Genomic DNA, 22460 nt, shown 5'->3' with positions numbered 1-22460 from the left:
TGTGTCTATAGATTTGCCTGTTCTGTACATTTTATATAAATAGGATCATACACTATGTGGTCTTTTGTGATTGGCTTCTTTCATCTAGCATGATGTTTTCAAGGTTCACCCACATCATAGCATGTACTTCATTCCGTTTTATGGCTAAATAGTATTCCGTTGTATGGATATAGACCACATTTTATTTTTTTATTCATCAGTTGATGGACGTTTGTGTTGTTTGCACTTTTGGGCTATATGGATAATGCTGCTATGAACATTTATGTATAAGGTTTTGTGCTGACATATGTTTTCATTTCTCTTGGATAGACACCTAGGAGTGGAATTGCTAGGTCATATGGTAACTATGCTTAGCATTTTCAGCATCTATCAGACTGTTTTCCAAACTGGCTGCATCATTTTACATTTCCGCCAGCAGTGTATAAGCGTTCAAATTTCTCCACATCCTAGCCAACACTTGTTATTATCTGCTTTTTTGATTATAGTCACCCTAGCAGGTATGAAGAGGTATCTTATTGTGGTTTTGACTTGCATTTTCCTAAATGGTTTATGATATAGAGCATTCGAATGCATTTTTTTAACTGATTAGTTTGAACAAGCTTTTTATTAAGGAGGTGATGTTCTGTAATGAAAAGAACATTGTTTTTTTGTGGAAGTCAAAGACCCAGATTTTGATCTTGCTTCTGCTATTTATAGGCTCTTTGACCTTGGATCGGTTCCTTGTCCTTTAAATGTCATTAATTCTCTGCCTCTCTTACAGAGTGGCTATGAGGATCACTTGAAATAAATTATGAGAAAAGTTTTTTGTAAGCTATAAAGGATAACGAGTTGTTCTATGATATTCTCATAATTAGGGTACTCAGAAAGGCAGAGAAGAATGTTCGTGAGGGAGAGCATCACTAAAAGAGGGGGCTCTATGATTCTGCCTCCTTTCCTTTCTGTCGGTAGCACCAGCTTGGCCACAAGGAGTTAAGTTAAACTGATGTTAATAGCTACCCTCTTGAGCTCAACTTAAATTCATTCCTGGAGGATGGTGTAATGAACTCATTAAAATAATTATTACAAATTAATAGCATCTTCCTCATCCATTTATTTGTATACAGTGTTGGTAGTATGTTTTTCTATACTTTCCTACAGAATTTACGTTGTCCATTGAATGAAGAGGTAATTGCCCAAGCCAGAAAAATATTCCCTTCAGTGATAAAATATATTGTAGAAATGACTATATGGGAAGAGGAAAAAGAACTGCCTCCTGAACTCCAGATAAGGTAAGGAAATTTTTCAAAAGGGAGAAGTTTTAGCGGTGGTTATTTAAATTTCAAAATTTTAAGCTAAAAATCAGCAATTTCTAACAGCCATAACTCTTTCAGTGACAGTAGTATTTACTGTTAACTTATAAATGCAAAAGGGAATTCCAGACCTGATATGAAGATACAGTTTCGGCCTTGTGGGACTTTTTCTATCTGTGTAATAGGAATTTCACAAAGTGGCATCACAAATCTAAATACCATTGTTCTTTGAGTTTACTGTTTTTTTTTGTTTTATTTTAGAAGGAGAGAGAATTAAGAATTTTAACTTATAAAGACATTAAATGTGTTGTTTTGACTCTTGCTGGGCCGTAAACTGATTGGGGAAATAAAGGTCATCAGAGATTGTGTCCACAAATCTTTTAACTTCAAATACAGTTAATTTAATTTCAAATGTCAGTTAAACCCTTTAAGAGACTTTGTGTTGGTAAACATAATACTAGCAATCTGACTGCCTGAAGGGAGGGTTGCTTGAGTGTAGGTATGTATGTAGCAGCACTGGACTTCAGGTTTACAGATCTGCGTGCTTGTCCTTCTCACTTCTTGGCATTGTGACCATGGAGAAGTCTTTTTGAGCCTCTGTTTCCTAAGCTATAAGAGGCCTGAGAAAATCTGCCTCTTGATTATGAGGATCAATTGAGTGTATTGTGAAAGCATATTGTAAACGGCTTAAAACTGATAATAACATCTGACATTAGTGTAGCCCATGATAGGTGTTTTCACATATTTTATAAGATCCTCACACCACTCAAATGTAGATACTATACTCTTCTTAGAGGTGGAAGAGGCACTGTCATCTCAGCAAGATTAAAAGCTTAAGCGGCTTGTCTAAGATCTCTCAGTCAAATGGTAGTGCTGGCACTTTAAATCTGTATACTTTTTTTTTTTTTAACTTAAATGTGCTATAAAACTAGTATCACTTAAAATAGATAGAAGGTAAAAACAGAAATAAATTCAATGAAGACTAAATGTTAATAAATTCTTGCTATTTATCATTGCCTGCTTGAAGGTTCTGAGCCTAAGACCTGTCTCCCTTTGTCAAAAATGGGAGGTTAGCACGAGTTAAGAGTGATATTAAAGACATACTGCAACTAAACTGAACGTAATAAGAAAAAATGGGGAAAAAAATATGGAAAAGGTAATACTTTTATCAGAGTTCTTAAAATTTCCTGGCACTGTACCCTTAAAATCATTCCTATGTCAGTTTTACAGTGGTACTTTCTCATATGTTAAGAAACTACACAGTGCTGCTTCGGTACAGATGTTGTATATTATTTTAGTCTATTTTTCACATTTTTCTTTATTTATTTGTTGCAGTGTCTGAATATATATCTTTTTTTTTAACAGGGAGAAAAATGAAAGATATTATTGTGTACTTTTCAACGATGAACACCATTCATATGACCATGTCATATATAGTCTACAAAGAGCTCTTGACTGTGAACTTGCAGAGGCCCAGTTGCACACCACTGCCATTGACAAAGAGGTTTGTGAGCTTCATTTGAATTGTGCTGCTGTCTTACATCAGCTTTCTGGAAGTCAAGTGTTGACTGAGCCCTTGCCAAGTGCCTTAGTATTGTGTTAGGTACAACCATCCTCTTCATTTATTTCTAATATTCTAGGTAAATTGCTTAAAACTTGATTTTTCTGTGTGTATCATAATTTTAGATAACTATTTTTAACTTTCCTCTTTTATTCTAAATTATTAGAAAGTTACTGAATATATTCGGCAAAGAATAGTTAAGATTGTTAGTTCAACTTTAGTCTATTTGTATAATTATTTATTGAATGAATGAATAAATGCATGAATTATGAAAAGTTGATAATTTGTGAGGTTTTAATGTTGTTTATTAAAGCTATTTTTAGAATAATATTTATTCTGTGGTTTTGCTGTAATATCCATCCAAAGCAAAATGTGTTCCTAAGCATATAGAAGGAATATTAATCTCTAATCCCTACCCTTAAGAGGAGTCTAATATAGTGGAAGAAGCAGCATGGCATTAGTAATTAGTAGTTAATGGAGTGATTCTGGGACTTCAGGAATCAATATCCTGGCCACACCTCTAACCCACCAGTGGACCACAAATGTATTGTGGAACACATGTTGAGGAACTTGAAGTTCACTCGTGAAGAGTATTTAAAACATAGAGCAGGAGTTTAGTAAACCGAAGTCATTATTATTGGATAGAAATAAGAGTATACTATAATAAGTAAAGAACTGACATTCTTGCCAAGCAGGAAATCCAGCATCCTAGAGTATAGAAATAATAGTGGTATTGAAGGTTCTGAAGCTTCATAAAGGTGTTAAACATTTATGTTTATATTCCAGATATTGCTCATCTTACAACTTTTAGGCAGTTGACAAATGGTTAATAATTAAGAGCTCTTTAGGTCTTCGGGCTTTATATATTACTTGTTGATTGGGATTGTCATTCTATACTTAATTCTCATGTTTGTCTATAATTAGGGTCGTCGGGCTGTTAAAGCAGGTGCTTTTGCTGCTTGCCAGGAAGCAAAGGAAGATATAAAGGTAATTTTCTGAATTAGGGACAAAAAGAGAATTTTAAGAGGAATGCACATTACAAGAGCCCAAGTAGAACAGTTATGTTGTTGAGTGGTTTGGCATTCTAAGTAAAGATAGGATTGGGGCATGTAGACCCAAAGCTTTGAAACTGCAAGGGTTATGTGATTTCTTTTTTTGAAGAATCGATTACTTAGTTAAAACAAAAGTTTTCAAACTAGTTTTCTTTTTTTTAATATTTCTTTCATTTGTAGAGTCATTCAGAAAATGTCTCTCAACATCCACTTCACGTAGAGGTATTACACTCTGAGGTTATGGCTCATCAGAAATTTGCTTTGCGTCTTGGCTCCTGGATGAACAAAATTATGAGTTATTCAAGTAAGCATATAGCCTGTTTTTCTTATATCTCATAAAATACTGGTTTTTTTTAAATAGCCACAAATTTTAAAATGTCATTGAATATAAAATAAAATTTGTTTCTCTTTTTTTTTTTGGTTTATACATTTTGATTAATTTTCAGGATTGCATTTCAAGTGCTGTTAATAATGTTTTATTTCCTCTTGATTCTTTGATGTTGACAGAATTATTCTTGACATCAAGTGTGGGAGGATTTAATGTTAATTTTTTCACATTATTTTAGGAAACATACTTTTGGGAGAAATATTATAAGAATAAAAATTATATGACTTTTGTTTGTAGGTGACTTTAGACAGATCTTTTGCCAAGCATGTCTTAGAGAAGAACCTGGCTCTGAGAATCCCTGTCTCATAAGCAGGTTAATGCTTTGGGATGCAAAACTTTATAAAGGTAGGTAGATCTTTGCTTATGCTGCTTGCCATGAAGCAAAGGAAGATTATGACCTTAAAATGGAGCTATAATCTCTTTTGTTTATTAAATCAGTGATCTTCATTGATAAGATATTATACTTTAAAGTAAGGTTAACCAACCAATATGTATTCTTCTGTGTTAAAACCCATGGATATTGCCTTTTAATTATAGTGCCTTTTCATTTAGTCAGGGCCAGAGTAAAAAAGAGTATGTATATATATTCATGTAGTAGTGCCATTATTAAAGCTATATTAATTTTCACTTCTAAAATCTGGGCAAAGAACAAAAAGTAAAAGGTGAAAGAAAGGCTAAAAGGGATGGAGAAGGGACAATACAGAGTAAGAGTATTTTTGAGTGAAATAGAATGAAAAAGAATGGAGAAAGGTTGGGAGAGGTAGAATGAAGTGAGATAAAGTGGTGAGAGGGGTACAGAAAAGGAGGGAAAAGGCAATATATGTATGTATTCTAAATCTAGCTATTAAGTGTTAATGTAATAAATGCTGCTCATATTCAAGTCTTTGAGGTCTATTAGCATGTGAAATATTTTTATAATATTCTGCCACTTCTAATAGCTGGAATTTTTTTTTGCTTTGGTGATACTCCCCCACTTCCCCAAAAAATGATCTATAGGTGCCCGTAAGATCCTTCACGAATTGATCTTCAGCAGTTTTTTTATGGAGATGGAATACAAAAAATTCTTTGCTATGGAATTTGTGAAGGTAATTGCTCTTTATAAATAGATATCAATAAACAGAAGTAGAAAACCGTTTTTGTAAATAATAGAAGCAAAGGAGATAATTATGAATCAAGAATTTAATTTTATGATTCATTTCTTTGTCAAAATTCATTTATTTTCACATTTTGTAGAATGGAAACAGTAGTCTGGGAGAGGAGATAGTTGGAAAATGACCTAGTATTTGCCTAGACAGAGCAATAAGAAGCTATCACATTCACACATGCATTCATCCTTCCTAATCATTTGCCTGTTAGTAAAATTATACCAGTTTTAGTAGAAGTGACAAGTTGAAAGGCATAACAGAGAAAAGGCACACATATGCATGCTAAAGGGTGGCAGAAATTAGATGGGCAAGAGTTATACTTAACTGTTTGAGGCTAAAACATAAAGATAAAACTTACATCTTTTTAATATTGTTTTATTGATCTTTTGTATATTCCTTACATTGTTATATATTGTTTGTCTGTCTCTCAAGTTAGATTGCAAGGTAATACAGATCAGGGATTTCTTTGAATCTTCTACTTTCCCTTATACAAAGATATTCAATAAATACTTGTTAGTTTCCTCTGATTTTGAATTCCAGGCAGTTCTGTAAAACTTAAGACAGGGCAGAGCTAGGACCCAGGATGGAATTGGAAGCAGAGAGTGAAATAGTAATGATTGTCAAAGGCAAATGATACTGTGCGATAAGACACCTGCACTCCCTGGATTTTATAAGTAGATTGTTAAAAGTAACTAAGACATTTGATTTCTTGAAAGGTGATGACAACTCAAGATGTCAACTCTATTCTTCTAAAACTCTTTAGAGATAGAATATTAGACCTTATTTGTGATTTGAAATGATTTATTTTCTCGTGCAAAAGCAATTCTCCCTACTGAGATGAAATTTTTTTGTACACCATGGTCACCTCTTAAACTTTGTAGGAATTCTAGTGGATAAAATTAAGTATGTAGGTCAAGGATCTAACACTATGCTTGATACGTGGCTGGATGTATTATTATTTTTGTTCTCCCAATATTATCAGGGTTGATTTTTAGCTGGTATGCACCAGTATGGAAGTTATAAGTTATGTGAAAGTACAAGAAGTTATTTGCAGCCAGCATCCATTCGGTTTAAGGTTGAATTGAATCTGATTGGTTGGTTTTCTGGGTCGTATCAGTTTTTAAATACTTTAAATATAGCCCCTGCCCTGTACCATTGGGATAGAATTTGCTCAGGATTGCCCCAGATTGTGTTTGGAGAAAGGATATATGTACCATTGCAGTCCTCTGTGATTTTTACCTGTTTGTGTGTTTTTGGTTTTTGTTATTTTATAGTTATCACTTCCAACTCTGCTAGCTTGGGTAGCTGAATTCATATTTGGTCTTTTGTTTGTCCTTCTCTAATATATTTTTGTTGAACATATCTCTCCTTAAGAAATGGGAACTATAACACTTGTTGTCTTATATGTAGAAATAAATTTGCAGCTGCTGTTAAAATTAGGATTTTAAAAGTTTTCAGTAGTCATTTATAATTGATTCTCCATTTATTATTATATCTTTCAGTATTATAAACAGCTGCAGAAAGAATATATCAGTGATGATCATGACAGAAGTATCTCTGTAACTGCACTCTCAGTTCAGATGTTTACTGTTCCTACTCTGGTATGTGTTGAGAATTTCTTTGCGATCTTTCTAAGTAAAACTTGTTTTGCTTAGTGTTGAATCACACTAAAACAATGTCAGAATCACTATATTGGGCTAATTTGGAAAATTGAATACTATACTTCAGTGGTACCTGCATGTGAATAATACTTTAGTGGTACCCCAGGACCAGGTAACTTGTGGAGTGGGAGCAATGGCACTACCTTTATCCAAAAGTCCTGGTGAAGTCCAGAGCTCGTTTCTCAGTTTCTAGAGTAACTTAGGAGCAATGCCTTTTCAATACCAAAACAATTTTTTTTATGTTCTTTTGTTCTTTAGTTATTATTAGGGGGTAGAGGGGATAGATTACGATACAACAAAGCAGGAAGAGAGTATGACTGTCAAGCTTTTGCATGAGACATGGTGCTTTGTGGGTCTGGGAGGAGAGTGGAGGATTCTGCTTCCTTTTTATACTAATTCTTTTCCTGTTTCTTCTGAACAGTTTGGTTAACTCTTCCTACTTTCCTGTTTCTAAGACCAGAGAGGAGAATGGGGAAGAGACATTGGATTGGGAGTAAGGGAGAGGTGCCAGAATAGATAGTAGTGTGATAGAAGTCATGAAGTCTATCTGTGTTTGTTCTACTTTGCTCATTGTGTGATTACCAATGGTAAACATTTATGTTGATGATCTGTGTAATGGCCTGGGGTGTCCAGACAGGTGTTTTCTAGTTACTGAGGAGTAGGGAATTTTTACTTTTAAAAAATAACTTCTCAGAAATTCCTGTTCTGTGAGACTAAAGACTATATTTGATGCTCAGTAAACATTTATTAAAAATGACTTAACTGACCAACCAAATGAATGAATAAATAAGTCCATACTCTAATGAGTTAATACTAAAGATAATATTCTTGAAATATTCTGCAGGCTCGACATCTTATTGAAGAGCAGAATGTTATCTCTGTCATTAATGAAACTCTTCTAGAGGTTTTGCCTGAGTACTTGGACAGGAACAATAAATTCAACTTCCAGGGTTATAGCCAGGACAAACTGGGAAGAGTATATGCAGTAATATGTGACTTAAAGTAAGTTGTTCAAGAGGTGAGAGTGCCTGTTAAACACAGTGTGTTTATTTGTTTTGTCTTATAAATAACCCTCTGATCCTTTTGGTTATCTGGGTTTCTCTTGATAATGATAAGTACAAAAAACTGTTACTGTCTCATGTCAATAAATGTTTAAGTGAAGACTTCTTAAAACCAGGTTAATAAGGTACTGAGGAGGAGCCTGTCACAGGAATTTAGGGTCTCTTGGGGTCACTAAATAAATCTCCATTGTAATTACTATGCTTTCTACTCACTTCTACTCATGCACTTTGGTTCTGTCCCTTTTGTATAGTCTCTTTGTGCATAGTTTCAGATTATATCGTTGATGTGAATTTCTTTTTAGCTTTTTTCATACATATAACCAAGTTATTGATACTCCTCAGGGGTTTCTTAAGTTTTTCTCCCTGAAAAGAATGGAGAGTTTCCTTTTATTTATTTATGTATGTATGTATGTGAGGAAGATCAGCCCTGTACTAACATCTGCCAATCCTCCTCTTTTTTTGCTGAGGAAGACTGGCCCGGGGCTAACATCCATGCCTCATCTTCCTCCACTTTATATGGGATGCCGCCACAGCATGGCTTGCCAAGCAGTGCATCGGTGCGCGCCCGGGATCGGAACCAGTGAACCCCGGACTGCCGCAGCGGAACGCACACACTTAACCACTTGCGCCACCAGGCCGGCCCCCGAGAGTTTCCTTTTAAACTAAAGTTGGATTCACATGCTAGATCACATTTGAGATTGTTGAACCTAAAAAGAAAGAAATTTTGGAGGCCAGCCTTGTGGCGTAGCAGTTAAGTGCATGTGCTCCGCTGCAGCATCCTGGGGTTCAGATCCTGAGCACGCACCAACGCACCACTTGTCAAGCCATGCTGTGGCAGCGTCCCATATAAAGTGGAGGAAGATAGGCACAGATGTTAGCCCAGGGCCAGTCTTCCTCAACAAAAAGGAGGATTGGGAACAGATGTTAGCTCAGGGCTAATCTTCCTCTCCAAAAAAAAAAGAAAGAAATTTCTATTTATTTTAGAAGTAGCTGGTGAATATTATAAGGGTTATGATATATCAACTATTCAATTAATCATAAACTTCAAAAAATTCTTTTAAGAATATATTAAGACTAAGTATATTTCATTTAGTTTGCTGTTTAAAATAAAGAGCTCCAGGGACTGGCCTGGTGGTGTAGTGGTCAAGTTCACTCGCTCCGCTTTGGCAGCCCGGGGTTCGCAGGTTCAGATCCTAGGCACAGACCTACACACCACTCATCAAGCCATGCTGTGGTGGCGACCCACATACAAAATAGAAGAAGATTGGCACAGATGTTAGCTCAGCGACGATCTTCCTCAAGCAAAAAGAGGAAGATTGGCAACAGATGTTAGCTCAGGGACAATCTTCCTCACCAAATAAATAAATAAATAAAATAAAGATCTCCAAGGTATATATGATTAATTATTTATCGTCCCTAGGGGAAAAAAATCATTCTAATTTTGTCCACTTCTTCTTGTAACTATGTAGGTATAGAGAGGTGGAAACAAATAGGCTTCCAAACCAACTTAGCAATAGGTTAGTCTATTTAAAAAATATATTTGATAGACTTCTGGAACTATGCATTGGATCCTTATGTTACTAAGGAAAGTGCTTCAAGACCTTTTCAAATTCCTCAGTTTCTAAATATGATTATGACATATAAATCTTTCTTTAAAGTTCCATAAATTATTATGTTGTCATGTCTTCAGTACAAGTAGAGATAGTGAATTACCATTTAGCCAGTGTGATTCATAAATTATGCATAAATTACATGTTATTCAAAACAAACAAAAAATACACAAAAACTTCCCATGGCAGTACTTAAAGTTATCAGTGTTAAATTAGTGTATTTATCATTCCTTAGTCTATTGTACAGGATAGATCTCTTTTTTTTTTTTTTTTTTTTGTGAGGACGATCAGCCGTGAGCTAGCATCCATGCCAGTCCTCCTCATTTTGCTGAGGAAGACTGGCCTTGGGCTAACATCTGTGCCCATCTCCTTCCACTTTATGTGGGATGCTGCCACAGCATGGCCTGACAAGCAGTGCATCGGTGCGCGCCCAGGATCCGAACCCCGGCCGCCAGCAGCGGAGCGCACACACTTAACTGCTACGCCACGGGGCCGGCCCCCAGGATAGATCTCTTTACTGAGGCTCTCATGACTGTCAAGTATTCTTATAACTGAGTTATTTTTATATCCAGAGAAGTGTTGCATAATCACATCATTGTTCTGTCATATTTTATTTTATGGATCTCTGACTATAGTTATTCTCCATGGTGAATAATTTAGAGCCAGAACATCCCTAGATACTTAGCTACATGGTAAAACTTGAGGGTCCCTGATTTGGTATGTAACTTTAAAATTTTCCCACTCTTCTGATGCTTACAACTTCTCTCCTACATCCTTACCTAATTAGAGATATCTCTAATGACAAGGAGAAGAGAAATGAACGTATTTTGAGCACCTGTTCAGCAGATACTGTGCTAGACTTATCATATATGTTCTCATGTAATTCACTCTCACAAGAGTCCTATGTTATTTATTAGTAACTGCTATATGCTAAGGAACTTTGCTTATTTTACGTCATTTTATTCTTGCAACGTTCTTATAAGGTAGTTGATATAATCTCTATTTATAGATTGTAATTGTTTGCCTAAGGACACAAAGCTAGTAAGTGGCAGAACTTGAATTTGAGCCTAGCACTATTTATCTGTAAAACTCATGTTTCTTTCACTATATCATGTAGCCTCACAGAATACATAAACAACAAAACTTTCTCTGAAACCTGGCCTAAAACACCAATCAGATAGACCTTGCATTTAACAAATAATTTCTGAACCCTATTTTCTTAGTCTCTCACTGTAGAAATTTTGTAGTCATATCTTATTCTTTCCCCATATAATTATTCATTCATCACTTCTTCCTGAAACCCTACTTTTAAATCGGTTACAAATAACCACAAATTGTTTGCAGAATAAAGTCTAAATTCTTCTAGAATTTGTAGCTCTCCATAGACTGACCTTATATGCTACTTATCTGACTATACTTCAGCATGAAATAAGTTTGTTGGTACTACTAGAAGCTCTATTCAGCCTGCCTCAAGAAATTTTCATTCTCTCAAATCAGTGCATTCCAGCCTTTGAGTAGCCCCTTCCAACTGTTAGAAATTTTCTTATTTTATATTGAACTCTTTTTGTAGCTTTCATTCTGTGGTTCTAGCTCTCCCTTTGTCCATTCAGAACCACTTCAGTTCTCGTTTAACTTGAAAAAGTATTTAAAGACAGCAGGCATATCTGCCAGGTCTTTGCTAGGTTAGGTTGCATCGCTTTCTTTAGCTGTACCCATTTCATATTTAAAATTCCTTCTAAATCATTGTCCTTCTCTCCTGAACCTGTTTTAGTTGAATATATACCATTTAAGGTATATACCAAGAAATAAACACAGTACTCTGACGTGTACCTAGTAGAAGGAAGGGATTATTACCTCCCTCATTCTAAATAATATATCTATACTAATTTAGTTTCATTTGTCCCTCACTCTATGGAAGGTATCTGTTGGGATTCTTTGTTTCTCAGTTGCTAAATCACTGTGGACTGAAACTTATGAAAAGAAATGCAGTTGAATGTTGGTTCTATTAAGTGAATATTATCTTTTTCTTACTCTCACCTGTTCCTTCCTGTTTCTGAAAAGTATAGCAGACTCGCAAACCAGATCACTCCCTTACTCTCCCACCCTGTTGTTGGTTTTCTCCCTCTCCTTCCACTGCGTTTGCCTCCTATTTTTATCTACAGACTGCTTTTCTCTTCCTTTCCTTCCTTACTCTTTCCTTTCTTCCTGTCCCTTAGGTCTTCTTTACTTGCTAGGTCTGCTACAGAGATCAGGCATACTATGTGAGGTCACTAGAAAGTAGAAATATATATTCTCTTCTCTAGATCAGTGCTTCTCAAATTTTAATGAGAATGCAAATCATTTGGAGAGCTTGTTAAAATGCAGATTATTATTCAGTAGGTCTGACTAGAACCTAAGATCCTGCAATTCTAAAGAACACACAGGTGATGTTGATGCTTCTGGTTTGTGTACCATACTTTGAATAGCAGTACTCTAGAAAACAACCAAACTTTGATGCCGTTTGTTCATTGTGACAGATTTTAAACTTTAGTCTTTTTTACTTTTACTTGAAAGATTTAGAAGGTGGTTAGTATATTTCAAAGTTATTTCTTTGATAAGGTCCTGATGGTTGTATTTTTAATGTACTTTCAACATATTAATGGATATCTAAAAAAAAGGGAAAAAGTAAACCACAGTCCCTACTATCTTTACAAATAAAAAAAATATTTTCCCTATATTTGTTTCCTTGTCTTTTTTTGTGTTCCTACATTACTTCCCTTGTACCTTTTTTTTTGCGCTTAACATTGGATTGTGGTGTCTAGTATACATATCTCTTTTCCGTGCTACACTTTGGACCTCAAGGGCAGTGTGTTGTCCATGTTTATGTTCCCAATACCTGGTGTGTAACATGAATTGATTTGGCTTGATTGAGTGCAAAATAATTTTTAATAATTGTTAATGATTCCTTCCTGAGAAGTCATTTTATGATAAACATTGTTCCCGTTGGATATGAAACCAGTCATTGTCTTTACAGCCAAAAGAAATATTGATCTTATAAGTTGTAGGCTAAAATGGGTCTGTTTATCTCTTGAAACAAATACATCCTGATGTGCAAGCCAAGATGACATAGGTGCTTTACATCCTTCTTCTGAGTTCTGGGTTAAGAAAACTTGGAAGTAGGAAATCTGTTTCAAATATCCTGATTTTTGGGCTGGCCCCGTGGCTTAGCAGTTGGGTGCGCGCTCTCTGCTGCTGGCGGCCCGGGTTCGGATCCCGGGCACACACCGACGCACCGCTTCTCCCGCCATGCTGAGGCCGCATCCCACGTGCAGTGGCTGGAAGGATGTGCAGCTATGACATACAACTATCTACTGGGGCTTTGGGGGGTAAAAAATAAATAAATAAAATCTTTAAAAAAAAACAAACAAACAAATATCCTGATTTTTGTCTCCCCCACAGAAGTAGTATATTTGTTATGCTGAAATCGGGTAGTAGAAATGAATAGCTCTGGGGAACCAGTACAGAATGTTCCCAAAGATTTACAAATCTCTAGTCATTACACACTGAGCAGCAACAACAAAGATATTGAATCCTCTTAGACCGAACTACTGTATGTGTTGCAAATTTTCTATAATTCTCATGACTACATGCCCTTGGGGAAAAAGTGTATAATTTTAATGCACAATAAATATTTTATAGTTTACAAAATATTCTGAAAAATTCTTGTCTATGCAAACAGCATACATCCTGCACGTGCAGTTTTGACATGCATTTTGAGGCTGAAGGGGTTTCAGCTGGCCCTTTGGGTGAAGGATGTGAACAGTCCTAGAAAATCTGTACTGTCATTGTCCAGCTGTGACAGGCTAGGTTGCTTCTAGGTTCACTCAATCAGACTAACTTGTAAGTGAAGTCTGGTGTAGCTTTGACATTTACCTCTCCTAGATAGAGCATTCACATTTTGCTGGTGTAATTCTAGCACTGCCCAGAGCTTCTAATTATTGTAAGAAGTTAGAATCAATAATTTTAATGAATCAACATTGTCTATAGCCCTGAGAACCTTAAAATTATCTCAAAATAGGAAAATGAAATATTTCTTTGTCTCTCGAAATGATAGGTATATCCTGATCAGCAAGCCCACAGTATGGACAGAAAGATTAAGAATGCAGTTCCTTGAAGGTTTTCGATCTTTTTTGAAGATTCTTACCTGTATGCAGGTATTATAGTTCTTCTGTACATCCGTAAGATAAATTTATTTTTAAAAATTTACCCCTAATCTTTCATGTTTTGTTTTATTTTTTTAGCAAGTTGTCATTTTTATTTGAGGAAGAATGTATCTAGCAAAGTAGAAAAATTTAATTACTGCCTCACTGATCCTACTCTAATAGATCTTTCTATATACCTTAGTTAACCACTGCTATTACTGTTAATGTTTATTGAATGATTACCATGTGATACTGTAGCAAGCACTTTATATGCATTATCTGTTTTGAGCCTTAGTAATCTTATGAGATAGTTATTATTATTATCCCCATTTTACATATAAGGGAATTGAAGCTTAGAAGTAATTTGACCAGCGTCACAAAACTAGAAAGTGACGGAGCTGGGGTTTGAATCTATGCATTCTGTCCTAGTGTGACAGCCATATTAAAAAGCTATGCATATATGAATATGAATCCTGACAATTTTTTATTTTGCCAGTAGAGGAGCAAAGAAAGGGGGCCCATGTGTATATGTTAACCCCTCTTTTCTTGCAGGGAATGGAAGAAATTAGAAGACAGGTTGGGCAACACATAGAAGTGGATCCTGACTGGGAGGCTGCCATTGCTATACAGATGCAATTGAAGAATATTTTACTCATGTTCCAAGAGTGGTGTGCTTGTGATGTAAGAAAATTCATTAGTAGGATTAGTGCCTTTTTAAGTGCTCTAATGGTTATTAATAATATAGTTTTATGTTGCAACTTCCTTGACATAAAGTTTTATCATTTGAGTAGTTTCTTATATATTTGAATTTGTCTTATTAAATTTAGGAGGAAAATCCAGTTTTTTACACTTAATTAGAAAATGTGCTTCATAGTAGTTTCATTTACCTTTGGGAATAGTGGTGTTTAAAAAATACAACACACATTTATTTATTTATTTCCTTAGGTATGAATATTAATAATATGAAAATTAGGATCACATAGATTTTTGTATATTCCAACATAGGAAAAGTGTAGATGTTTATTCAATCAAGAGATTTCTTGTGTGTGTTAAACCATTATGAAAATTAATTTCAAAATATAGAACTAATGTATTTCTTTAAGCAATAATTTCAGACCATAACCCCCTTTAAGCACACAATCCTATCCCAGATTCCCTTGTGGGAAGATGACCTCATTTGCGTTCTGAGAAAATTGACATTATCTGAGTGAATTCTTTCATCTTCTCTGGTTTCTTTGTAGCTCTCACCACAGTCTATTCAGTGACTAAGTTTCTCTATATCTTCACTGTTGGTCTCCATCTTTTCAGCCTTTCTAAAACTAATGTCTCTACCCAAGCTCTTGGTCCCAACCTTATGTTACTTCTTCCTAGAGTTTGCTTCCTCAGTTGTCTCCTCTGGTATTTCCCACTCTTTCATTCATCTTCCTATAAACACACAGGACTCCCCTATCCTTAAAAACAAGAATTAAAGCTCCTTTGCTGGTCTTTGCTGTCTCTGTGAACTGTATTCTATCTCTCTTTTTTCCTCTTCTCTTCTGCGCCACCGCCAGCAATTGGTCACAAGTCCAGAGTGGCAGTCACACTCACAGACACAATAGACTTTAATCTTGCACAGTAGCTTTATAGAACAATAAAGACAGGAAATATTATCCAGCAACTAGCCACAGCACATATTTTTTTGGCTCCCTTCACCCTGATGGAGGGCATGCATAATTATTGGAGATGAGGTCAAAGTGTCTGCTGTCATCTTGACATCTGCTAAACCTTCTGAAGTCACCTACATTTACTATCATCACTCTTTAGCCTCTAAAACTTCTTTAGAGCCTAGCTTTTGCCCTTACCAGTTGAGAGGAACTGCTTTTTGAAAGAATTTCAAGGGAACTATTTGGTAACCAGATTCAGAGTTCTTCTTTAAGTCCCTATTTTCCTTAATATGTCTGTAGCATTCCATTCTGTTGAATACCTTAGTCTTTTTGAAACTTCTTTTCTCCCTGATTTTCACAAACCTATATCATCCTAGTATTGGTAATTAGGATTACGTAATTGATTACCCATTTCAATCTGTGATTGCCTTTTTTCGCCCAGTTCGTTTGCCTACTAAATTAGACATCCCCCAATATTCTCTTCTCTTTCTTATAGATCTTTTATTTCTACCACCTCAGTTAGAACTTCATAGAGACGACTCTCCCAAGCTATAGTCTCACTTTTGTTTGCATGCTAGATATTCTTGCTTAAGATCTTACATTTATATTTCAAACTCAGAATATATTAAATTGATTTGTCATCATTTCCTTCTTCCAACCTGCATTTTCTCTTCTTGATTTCCCTTGTTCTATTAATGGCACTACGATTCATACATTCATACATACAGGAAATCTCAGCCACTGCATTCTGTGTGTTACATGTTAACAGGTTTTTTTCTGTGTGTGTGAGGAATATTGGCCCTGAGCTAGCATCTGTTGCCAGTCTTCCTCTTTTTGCTGAGGAAGATTGGCTCTGAGCTTAACATCTATGCCCATCTTCCCCTATTTTGTATGTGGGATGCCGCCACAGCATGGCTTGATGAGCAGTGTGTCAGTCTGCATCTGGGATTTGAACCTGTGAACCCCAGGCTGCCGAAGTGGAGCGTGCGAACTTAACCACTACACCACTGGGCCGGCCCTGGATGTTAACAGATTTTGGAGGGGGATAAAAGTTCTATGTTCACATGAGATTGGGAAATGCTAGGTTAAACAAAATCAAACAATATTTTTAAGTCACTGAATTTCTCAACCCTTTATTAGTTAATCAGTGTGCTGATTTCTAAGAGGGATATCCTTGAAATTTATTTGACCATAGAATTCCTTTTTTAAGATAGAGTCACTGTGAGAAACACTGTTTGAGAAAGTGACCTTTGACTCCTGTCTCCCTGCCATACTCACCCAGATTTATGTCTTCCTTATCCTAAATGTATTTTATAATCCTAACTTATTTCCTATGGATTTATTCTTTTTTGCCCTGACTACTTCTACCCTAGTTGAGATCCTTATCACCTTATACTTATACTTTGTATTAATCATCTTGTCACTTTCCTTGTCTCCAAACATTACCCTCTCCAATCTGTCGTCTTCGGTGACACCCATTAATTCTTGAAGCAGTGTTGACTATATTATTACACTTCAGACACCATCAGTGTATTAACATGTTGATGCCAAGTTATATTTCCAGTTTCATCACTCATTGATTCCATCCATAAACCCTTTGATTTATCTAGTTTTTATTCCTCTCCACTGCTTGAACAGGAGTTGTACTTCCCCTTATTTCTCTCTTTGTTTATTCTATATCTCTGTTTATAGCACCACTGTCTCCTCTTTTCCCCATGCTTAAATTCTGCATATTCTTTTAGACTTCACTCAAAAGCTGCTTTCAGAAATATGTCTTCCCAATTGTTTGTGATTCTTTTTTTTGCCCTCTTAAGGTAATTAATTTGTACCACTTACATGGTATTTAGAATTTTTTACTTTGATTGTAAGTGTGTTTGTGTGTGTGTGTCTTTCTCTCTGTCTGTCTGTCTTATATTTCCTGCTGGCTTGCAGATCCTGCGGAGGTAGCCCTAGTAATACACAGAACAATTTTGTATGTGTTTAGTTTAATTTAGAACAATTAGTAAATATTTATTGAATGATGTAATAAAGTAAATAACTTGTCAATTTATTTGCATTTTTATTTTCCTTTTAGGAAGAACTCTTACTTGTGGCTTATAAAGAATGTCACAAAGCTGTGATGAGGTGCAGTTCAAGTTTCACGTCTAGTAGCAGGACAGTAGTACAATTGTGTGGTCATACTTTGGAAACTAAGTCCTACAGAGTATCTGAAGATCTTGTAAGCATACATCTGCCACTCTCTAGGACTCTTGCTGGTGAGCGTGTGTTCTTCTTTTGAGTGTTTCTATTAGCTTTGTTTTCTAGATATTCAGAGTAATAGAATCATTTCTATTTTTGTTCTATGTAGTCACGTGTCACTTAACGACAGGGATATGTTCTGAGAAATGGATCGTTAGGCAATTTCGTTGTTGTGTGAACATCATAGAGAATATTTACACCAACATAGTTGATATAGCCTACTACACACCTAGGCTATATGATACTAATCTGATGGGACCACCATTATATATGCGATTGTCATTGACTGAAACATCATTATGTGGTGCCTGACTGTACAGACATACTCAGATCAGATACTGCAGTGAAGAACTGTCACTGTCTTGGGGGCTGGCCTCGTGGCGTGGTGGTTAAGTTCGGTGTACCCCGCTTCAGCGGCGCAGGTTCGCAGGTTTGGATCCTGGGCACGGACCTACACCACTTGTCAGCCGTGCTGTGATCTGGGCCAACTAATGGATCCTTACAGTATATACTTACGGACTAACTTGGTAACTCACCTCCCACCCAAATTTAAATATAGTAAAATCTTGTTGCTGGTTTGTAACCCTCTTCTCCACCTGATTGCACCAGTGTGTTGTCTGAGTCACTGTTCCTTTCACCACTAAAAGAAAGAAATTATAGATTTTCTTTAAGCATTCTTTGATTTACATTTCCATGTAAATTGGCTCTGTCAGGTTTTTTTTTTAAACAACTTATGGAAATGTATTTATTTGTATTTTTAAAATTTATTTATTTATTTACTGTGTTTGTGTGTGTGTGAGGAAGATCAGCCCTGAGCTAACATCCATGCCAATCCTCCTCTTTTTGCTGAGGAATACTGACCCTGAGATAACATCTGTGCCTATCTTCCTCCACTTTATATGGGACGCCACCACAGCATGGCCTGATAAGCGATGTGTCGGTGCATGCCCGGGATCTGAACCCAGGCTGCCAGCAGTGGAGCGTGCACACATAACCGCTATGCCACGGGGCTGGCCCCTATTTACAATTTTAATTGTAAAATATACATAACGTAAAATGGTAAATTTTAACCATCCTTAAGTGTATAGTTCAGTGGCATTCAGTACATTCACATTGTTGTGCAACCATCACCATCCATCTCCAGAATTTTTTTCATCTTCCCAAACTGAAATTCTGTACCCATTCGCCGTAACTCCTCATTTCCGCCTCCCTGCAGTCCCTGGAAACCACCATTCTACTTTCTGTCTCTGACTTGACTGCTCTAGGTACCTCATAAAAGTGAAATCATACACATACCCCTTTATGTTTCACTTAGTATAATATCCTCAAAGTTTATCCATGTTGTAGCATGTGTCAGAATTTCTTTCCTTTTGAAGGCTGAATAATATTCCATAGTGTGTATATACCACATTTTGTTTGTCTATCCTTCCACCAGTGAATGCTTGGGTTGCTTCCACCTTTTGGCTATTGTGAATACTCTTGCTCTGAACGTGAGTGTACAAATATGTATTTGAGTCTGTTTTCAGTTCTTTGGGGTATATACCTATAAAGTGGAATTGCTGGATCATAAGATAATTCTACTTTTTAATTTTTTTGAGGAACCACTGTACTATTTTTCATAGCAGCTGTACCATTTTACATTCCCATCAGCACTACACAAGGATTCCAGTTTCTCCACATCCTTCCCAACACTTATTTTCTGTTTTTTAATAGCCGTTCTAATGGACATGAAGTAGTATCTCATTGTGGTTTTGAATGCATTTCCCTAATGATTAGTCATATTAAGCATCTTTTCCTGTGTTTATTGGCCATGTGTATCTTTTCTTTGGAGAAATGTCTGTTCAAGTCCTTGTCTATTTTTTAATCAGATTTTTCTGTTGGAGTTCTTTCTGTATGCTGGATATTAATTGCTTATCAGATACATGATTTGCAAGTATTTTCTCCCATTCTATGGGTTGCCTTTTCACTCTCTTGATAGTGTCCTGTGATGCACAAAATTTTTAATTTTTAATTTTGATGAAGTCTAATTTATTTTTCCTTTGGTTGCCTATGCTTTTGGTGTCATATCCAGGAAATTATTGGCAAATCCAGTGTCGTGATGCCTTTTCCATATGTTTTCTTCTAAGAGTTTTATTGTTTTAGCTCCTATGTTTGTCTTTGATTCATTTTTAATTAATTTTTATATATGTTATAATTGATGTGATTTTATGTTGCTTCTATTTTTTTTTTTTTTCCGTGAGGAAGATCAGCCCTGAGCTAACATCCAATGCCGATCCTCCTCTTGTTTTGCTGAGGAACATTGGCCCCGAGCTAACATCCGTGCGCATCTTCTATTTTATATGGGACACCGCCACAGCGTGGCTTGACAAGCGGTGCGTTGGTGCGCACCCGGGATCCGCACCTGTGAACCCCAGGCTGCCGAAGCGGAGTGCACGCACTTAACTGCTTGCACCACTGGGCTGGCCCCTGTTGCTTCTATTTTTATAAAAAGAAATACTTAGATTAGTTTTCATTTCTTTTGATGCTTGGTTAAGAGCAGAATAAGCATATCTTGAAAGGCAGGGTATTATTTTTATATAATGTATAAGCACACCTTACACAATATAGGATCTTAAATACATTAGTAGTATTGTGTTTCAAAATTAGAAGTCAAAAGTTTGCATTCTAAAACGTTTCTGAATTCATTAAATGTATATTTAAATCTCACAAGTTTCCAAACTTCATTAATTAACTAGGAAACAAATTAACTGGGTTTATTGCTTTCTCATTTTTCTCCTTTTTTTTTTTAACCCTTAGGTCTTCATGTACGTTTAAGCAGGCTAGGCGCTGTTTCAAGACTGCATGAGTTTGTGCCTTTTGTAAGTGACTCTATTGAGTGCTGATTTGCTTATATCCTATTTCTAAACACCTCTTGGTTGAGGAGTGGGAAGAAAAATAATATTTTGAAACCCACTTGATTAATTCTCATTTAAGAATTTTATGTCTATATAGAGTACATTGAAATCTGAATCACAGAGACTTGGAGTCATCTAGTTCAAGCCCTTCCATTTTACAGATGAGAAAACTGAGGAATATGTAGTGCCAAAACTTTAAGATACATCCAAGCCCTCTGAGAAATAATGAAATTGACCACACTCTGTTTCAGGGGGACTTTCAAGTAGAGATATTAGTGGAATATCCTTTGCGTTGTCTGGTGTTGGTTGCCCAGGTTGTTGCTGAGATGTGGCGAAGAAATGGACTCTCTCTCATTAGCCAGGTATGGCAAGGTCTATTATTCACATTTATGAATGTGTTCATTTTCTGATTTCTTTTTCTTTTTCTTTTATATAAATTTTACCTGTGTCCCTGGATTTTGCTGATATTTGCTTTCTGTTCTCTTGTACAAACTCAGAAATGAAAGTTGTAGTGACCATACACAGATTTTTCCATTTATCCTATTGTGTGGCTAGATTAGGTGAAAGCCAGCAGTACCACCCGAAACCTGCCCATCTAGGTCTATTCTGAAGGATACCTTACTTGAGGACCTGTATTCCCACCACCTGTCTTAATTGAAGACTACCTTACACTTTTTCCTTCTGTTTTAGAGCAAATAAGGAGAAGTACTTTTCCTAAAAGGTGGGGAAACAGGACTTGTAAAGATACCACTTGTAAGAAAAATGATGTTATGATTGATTGATTGTAGAAATTCGTTTACTTCTATTGAAGTGGGTATTTTAAGTTTAGGGGAAATAAATTCTTTTGTTACACATGTCGAGAGTAATGACTAATATAGAGCATTTTTAACTCTGAAGTATTTTCATGCTGTATTTCCTCACTGTATCCTCATGAATCCTTTAAAATGAGTCATAATTTATAACTTATTTTTTTGTCAGTAAGGAGTCCTTGGGTTTTCTAGTTTAGAGAAAGTTTTAAGAATAGTTTTTATTGAGAATTCTGTTAGAAATAAAATAATTAGTTTAGCTTCTATTCTACTTTTTATTTTATAGGTGTTTTATTACCAAGATGTTAAGTGCAGAGAAGAAATGTATGATAAAGATATCATCATGCTTCAGGTACCTATTTAAATTACTTCTGATATTTATGTCTTAACCTTTCTTCTTAGATTCTTTATAGTAAGAGAAGACATTGGTTGGAATTATTTTTAACTTGATTTACTTTACTTTTTCTCACTGTTAAATCTGAATATGGTATCATAGAAATGGAAAGGACTACTACATTATCTTCTGCAGGCTGACTTTATAATTTTTCTGACAATCCTACTGGAGACACAATGTTTCTCCATTTAATACATGAGAACTGAATCTGGATTTCTTTCACAGATTGGCGCGTCTTTAATGGATCCCAACAAGTTCCTATTACTGGTACTTCAGAGGTATGAACTTGCTGATGCTTTTAACAAGACCGTATCCACAAAAGACCAGGTAAGCAACAGAAACTGATATGTGAATTAATTCCAAAGGAAGTATTACTAACAATTTTAATTATATTTAACATTTTTATTTCTTTATGTGTATCTCCAGAAATCACACATGTACATATTACATGCGTATATATCTACATTATGCTCTTTTCACTCTATAAAAATTAGAATATGTAGATTAACAAAAAGAAGAAGAAAAATCACATGAAAC

General features: G+C 35.7%; 1 protein-coding gene across 2 annotated transcripts in view; it reads left to right on the top strand.

Moving 5' to 3' along the window:
* Positions 1 to 22460, top strand: part of UBR1 (ubiquitin protein ligase E3 component n-recognin 1) — a 142735-nt gene that overhangs the window by 55364 nt on the left and 64911 nt on the right. For both annotated transcript variants that reach the window (XM_087426079.1, XM_004421475.3), the window contains exons 5-19: positions 1138 to 1268; positions 2655 to 2793; positions 3775 to 3837; positions 4083 to 4206; positions 4528 to 4635; positions 5287 to 5375; positions 6938 to 7036; positions 7941 to 8098; positions 13861 to 13960; positions 14501 to 14629; positions 17666 to 17846; positions 20626 to 20687; positions 20975 to 21085; positions 21816 to 21881; positions 22149 to 22250. In XM_087426079.1, the coding sequence (XP_087282205.1) occupies positions 1138 to 1268; positions 2655 to 2793; positions 3775 to 3837; positions 4083 to 4206; positions 4528 to 4635; positions 5287 to 5375; positions 6938 to 7036; positions 7941 to 8098; positions 13861 to 13960; positions 14501 to 14629; positions 17666 to 17846; positions 20626 to 20687; positions 20975 to 21085; positions 21816 to 21881; positions 22149 to 22250 (1662 nt within the window). The remainder of the gene's footprint in view (positions 1 to 1137; positions 1269 to 2654; positions 2794 to 3774; positions 3838 to 4082; positions 4207 to 4527; positions 4636 to 5286; positions 5376 to 6937; positions 7037 to 7940; positions 8099 to 13860; positions 13961 to 14500; positions 14630 to 17665; positions 17847 to 20625; positions 20688 to 20974; positions 21086 to 21815; positions 21882 to 22148; positions 22251 to 22460) is intronic.

The sequence above is a fragment of the Ceratotherium simum genome, chromosome 3 (assembly GCF_057802395.1).
Source record: "Ceratotherium simum simum isolate JZ-2026a chromosome 3, ASM5780239v1, whole genome shotgun sequence".
In the NCBI taxonomy this organism is placed as follows: Eukaryota; Metazoa; Chordata; class Mammalia; order Perissodactyla; family Rhinocerotidae; genus Ceratotherium; species Ceratotherium simum.
This window is presented reverse-complemented; position numbering and strand designations above follow the sequence as displayed.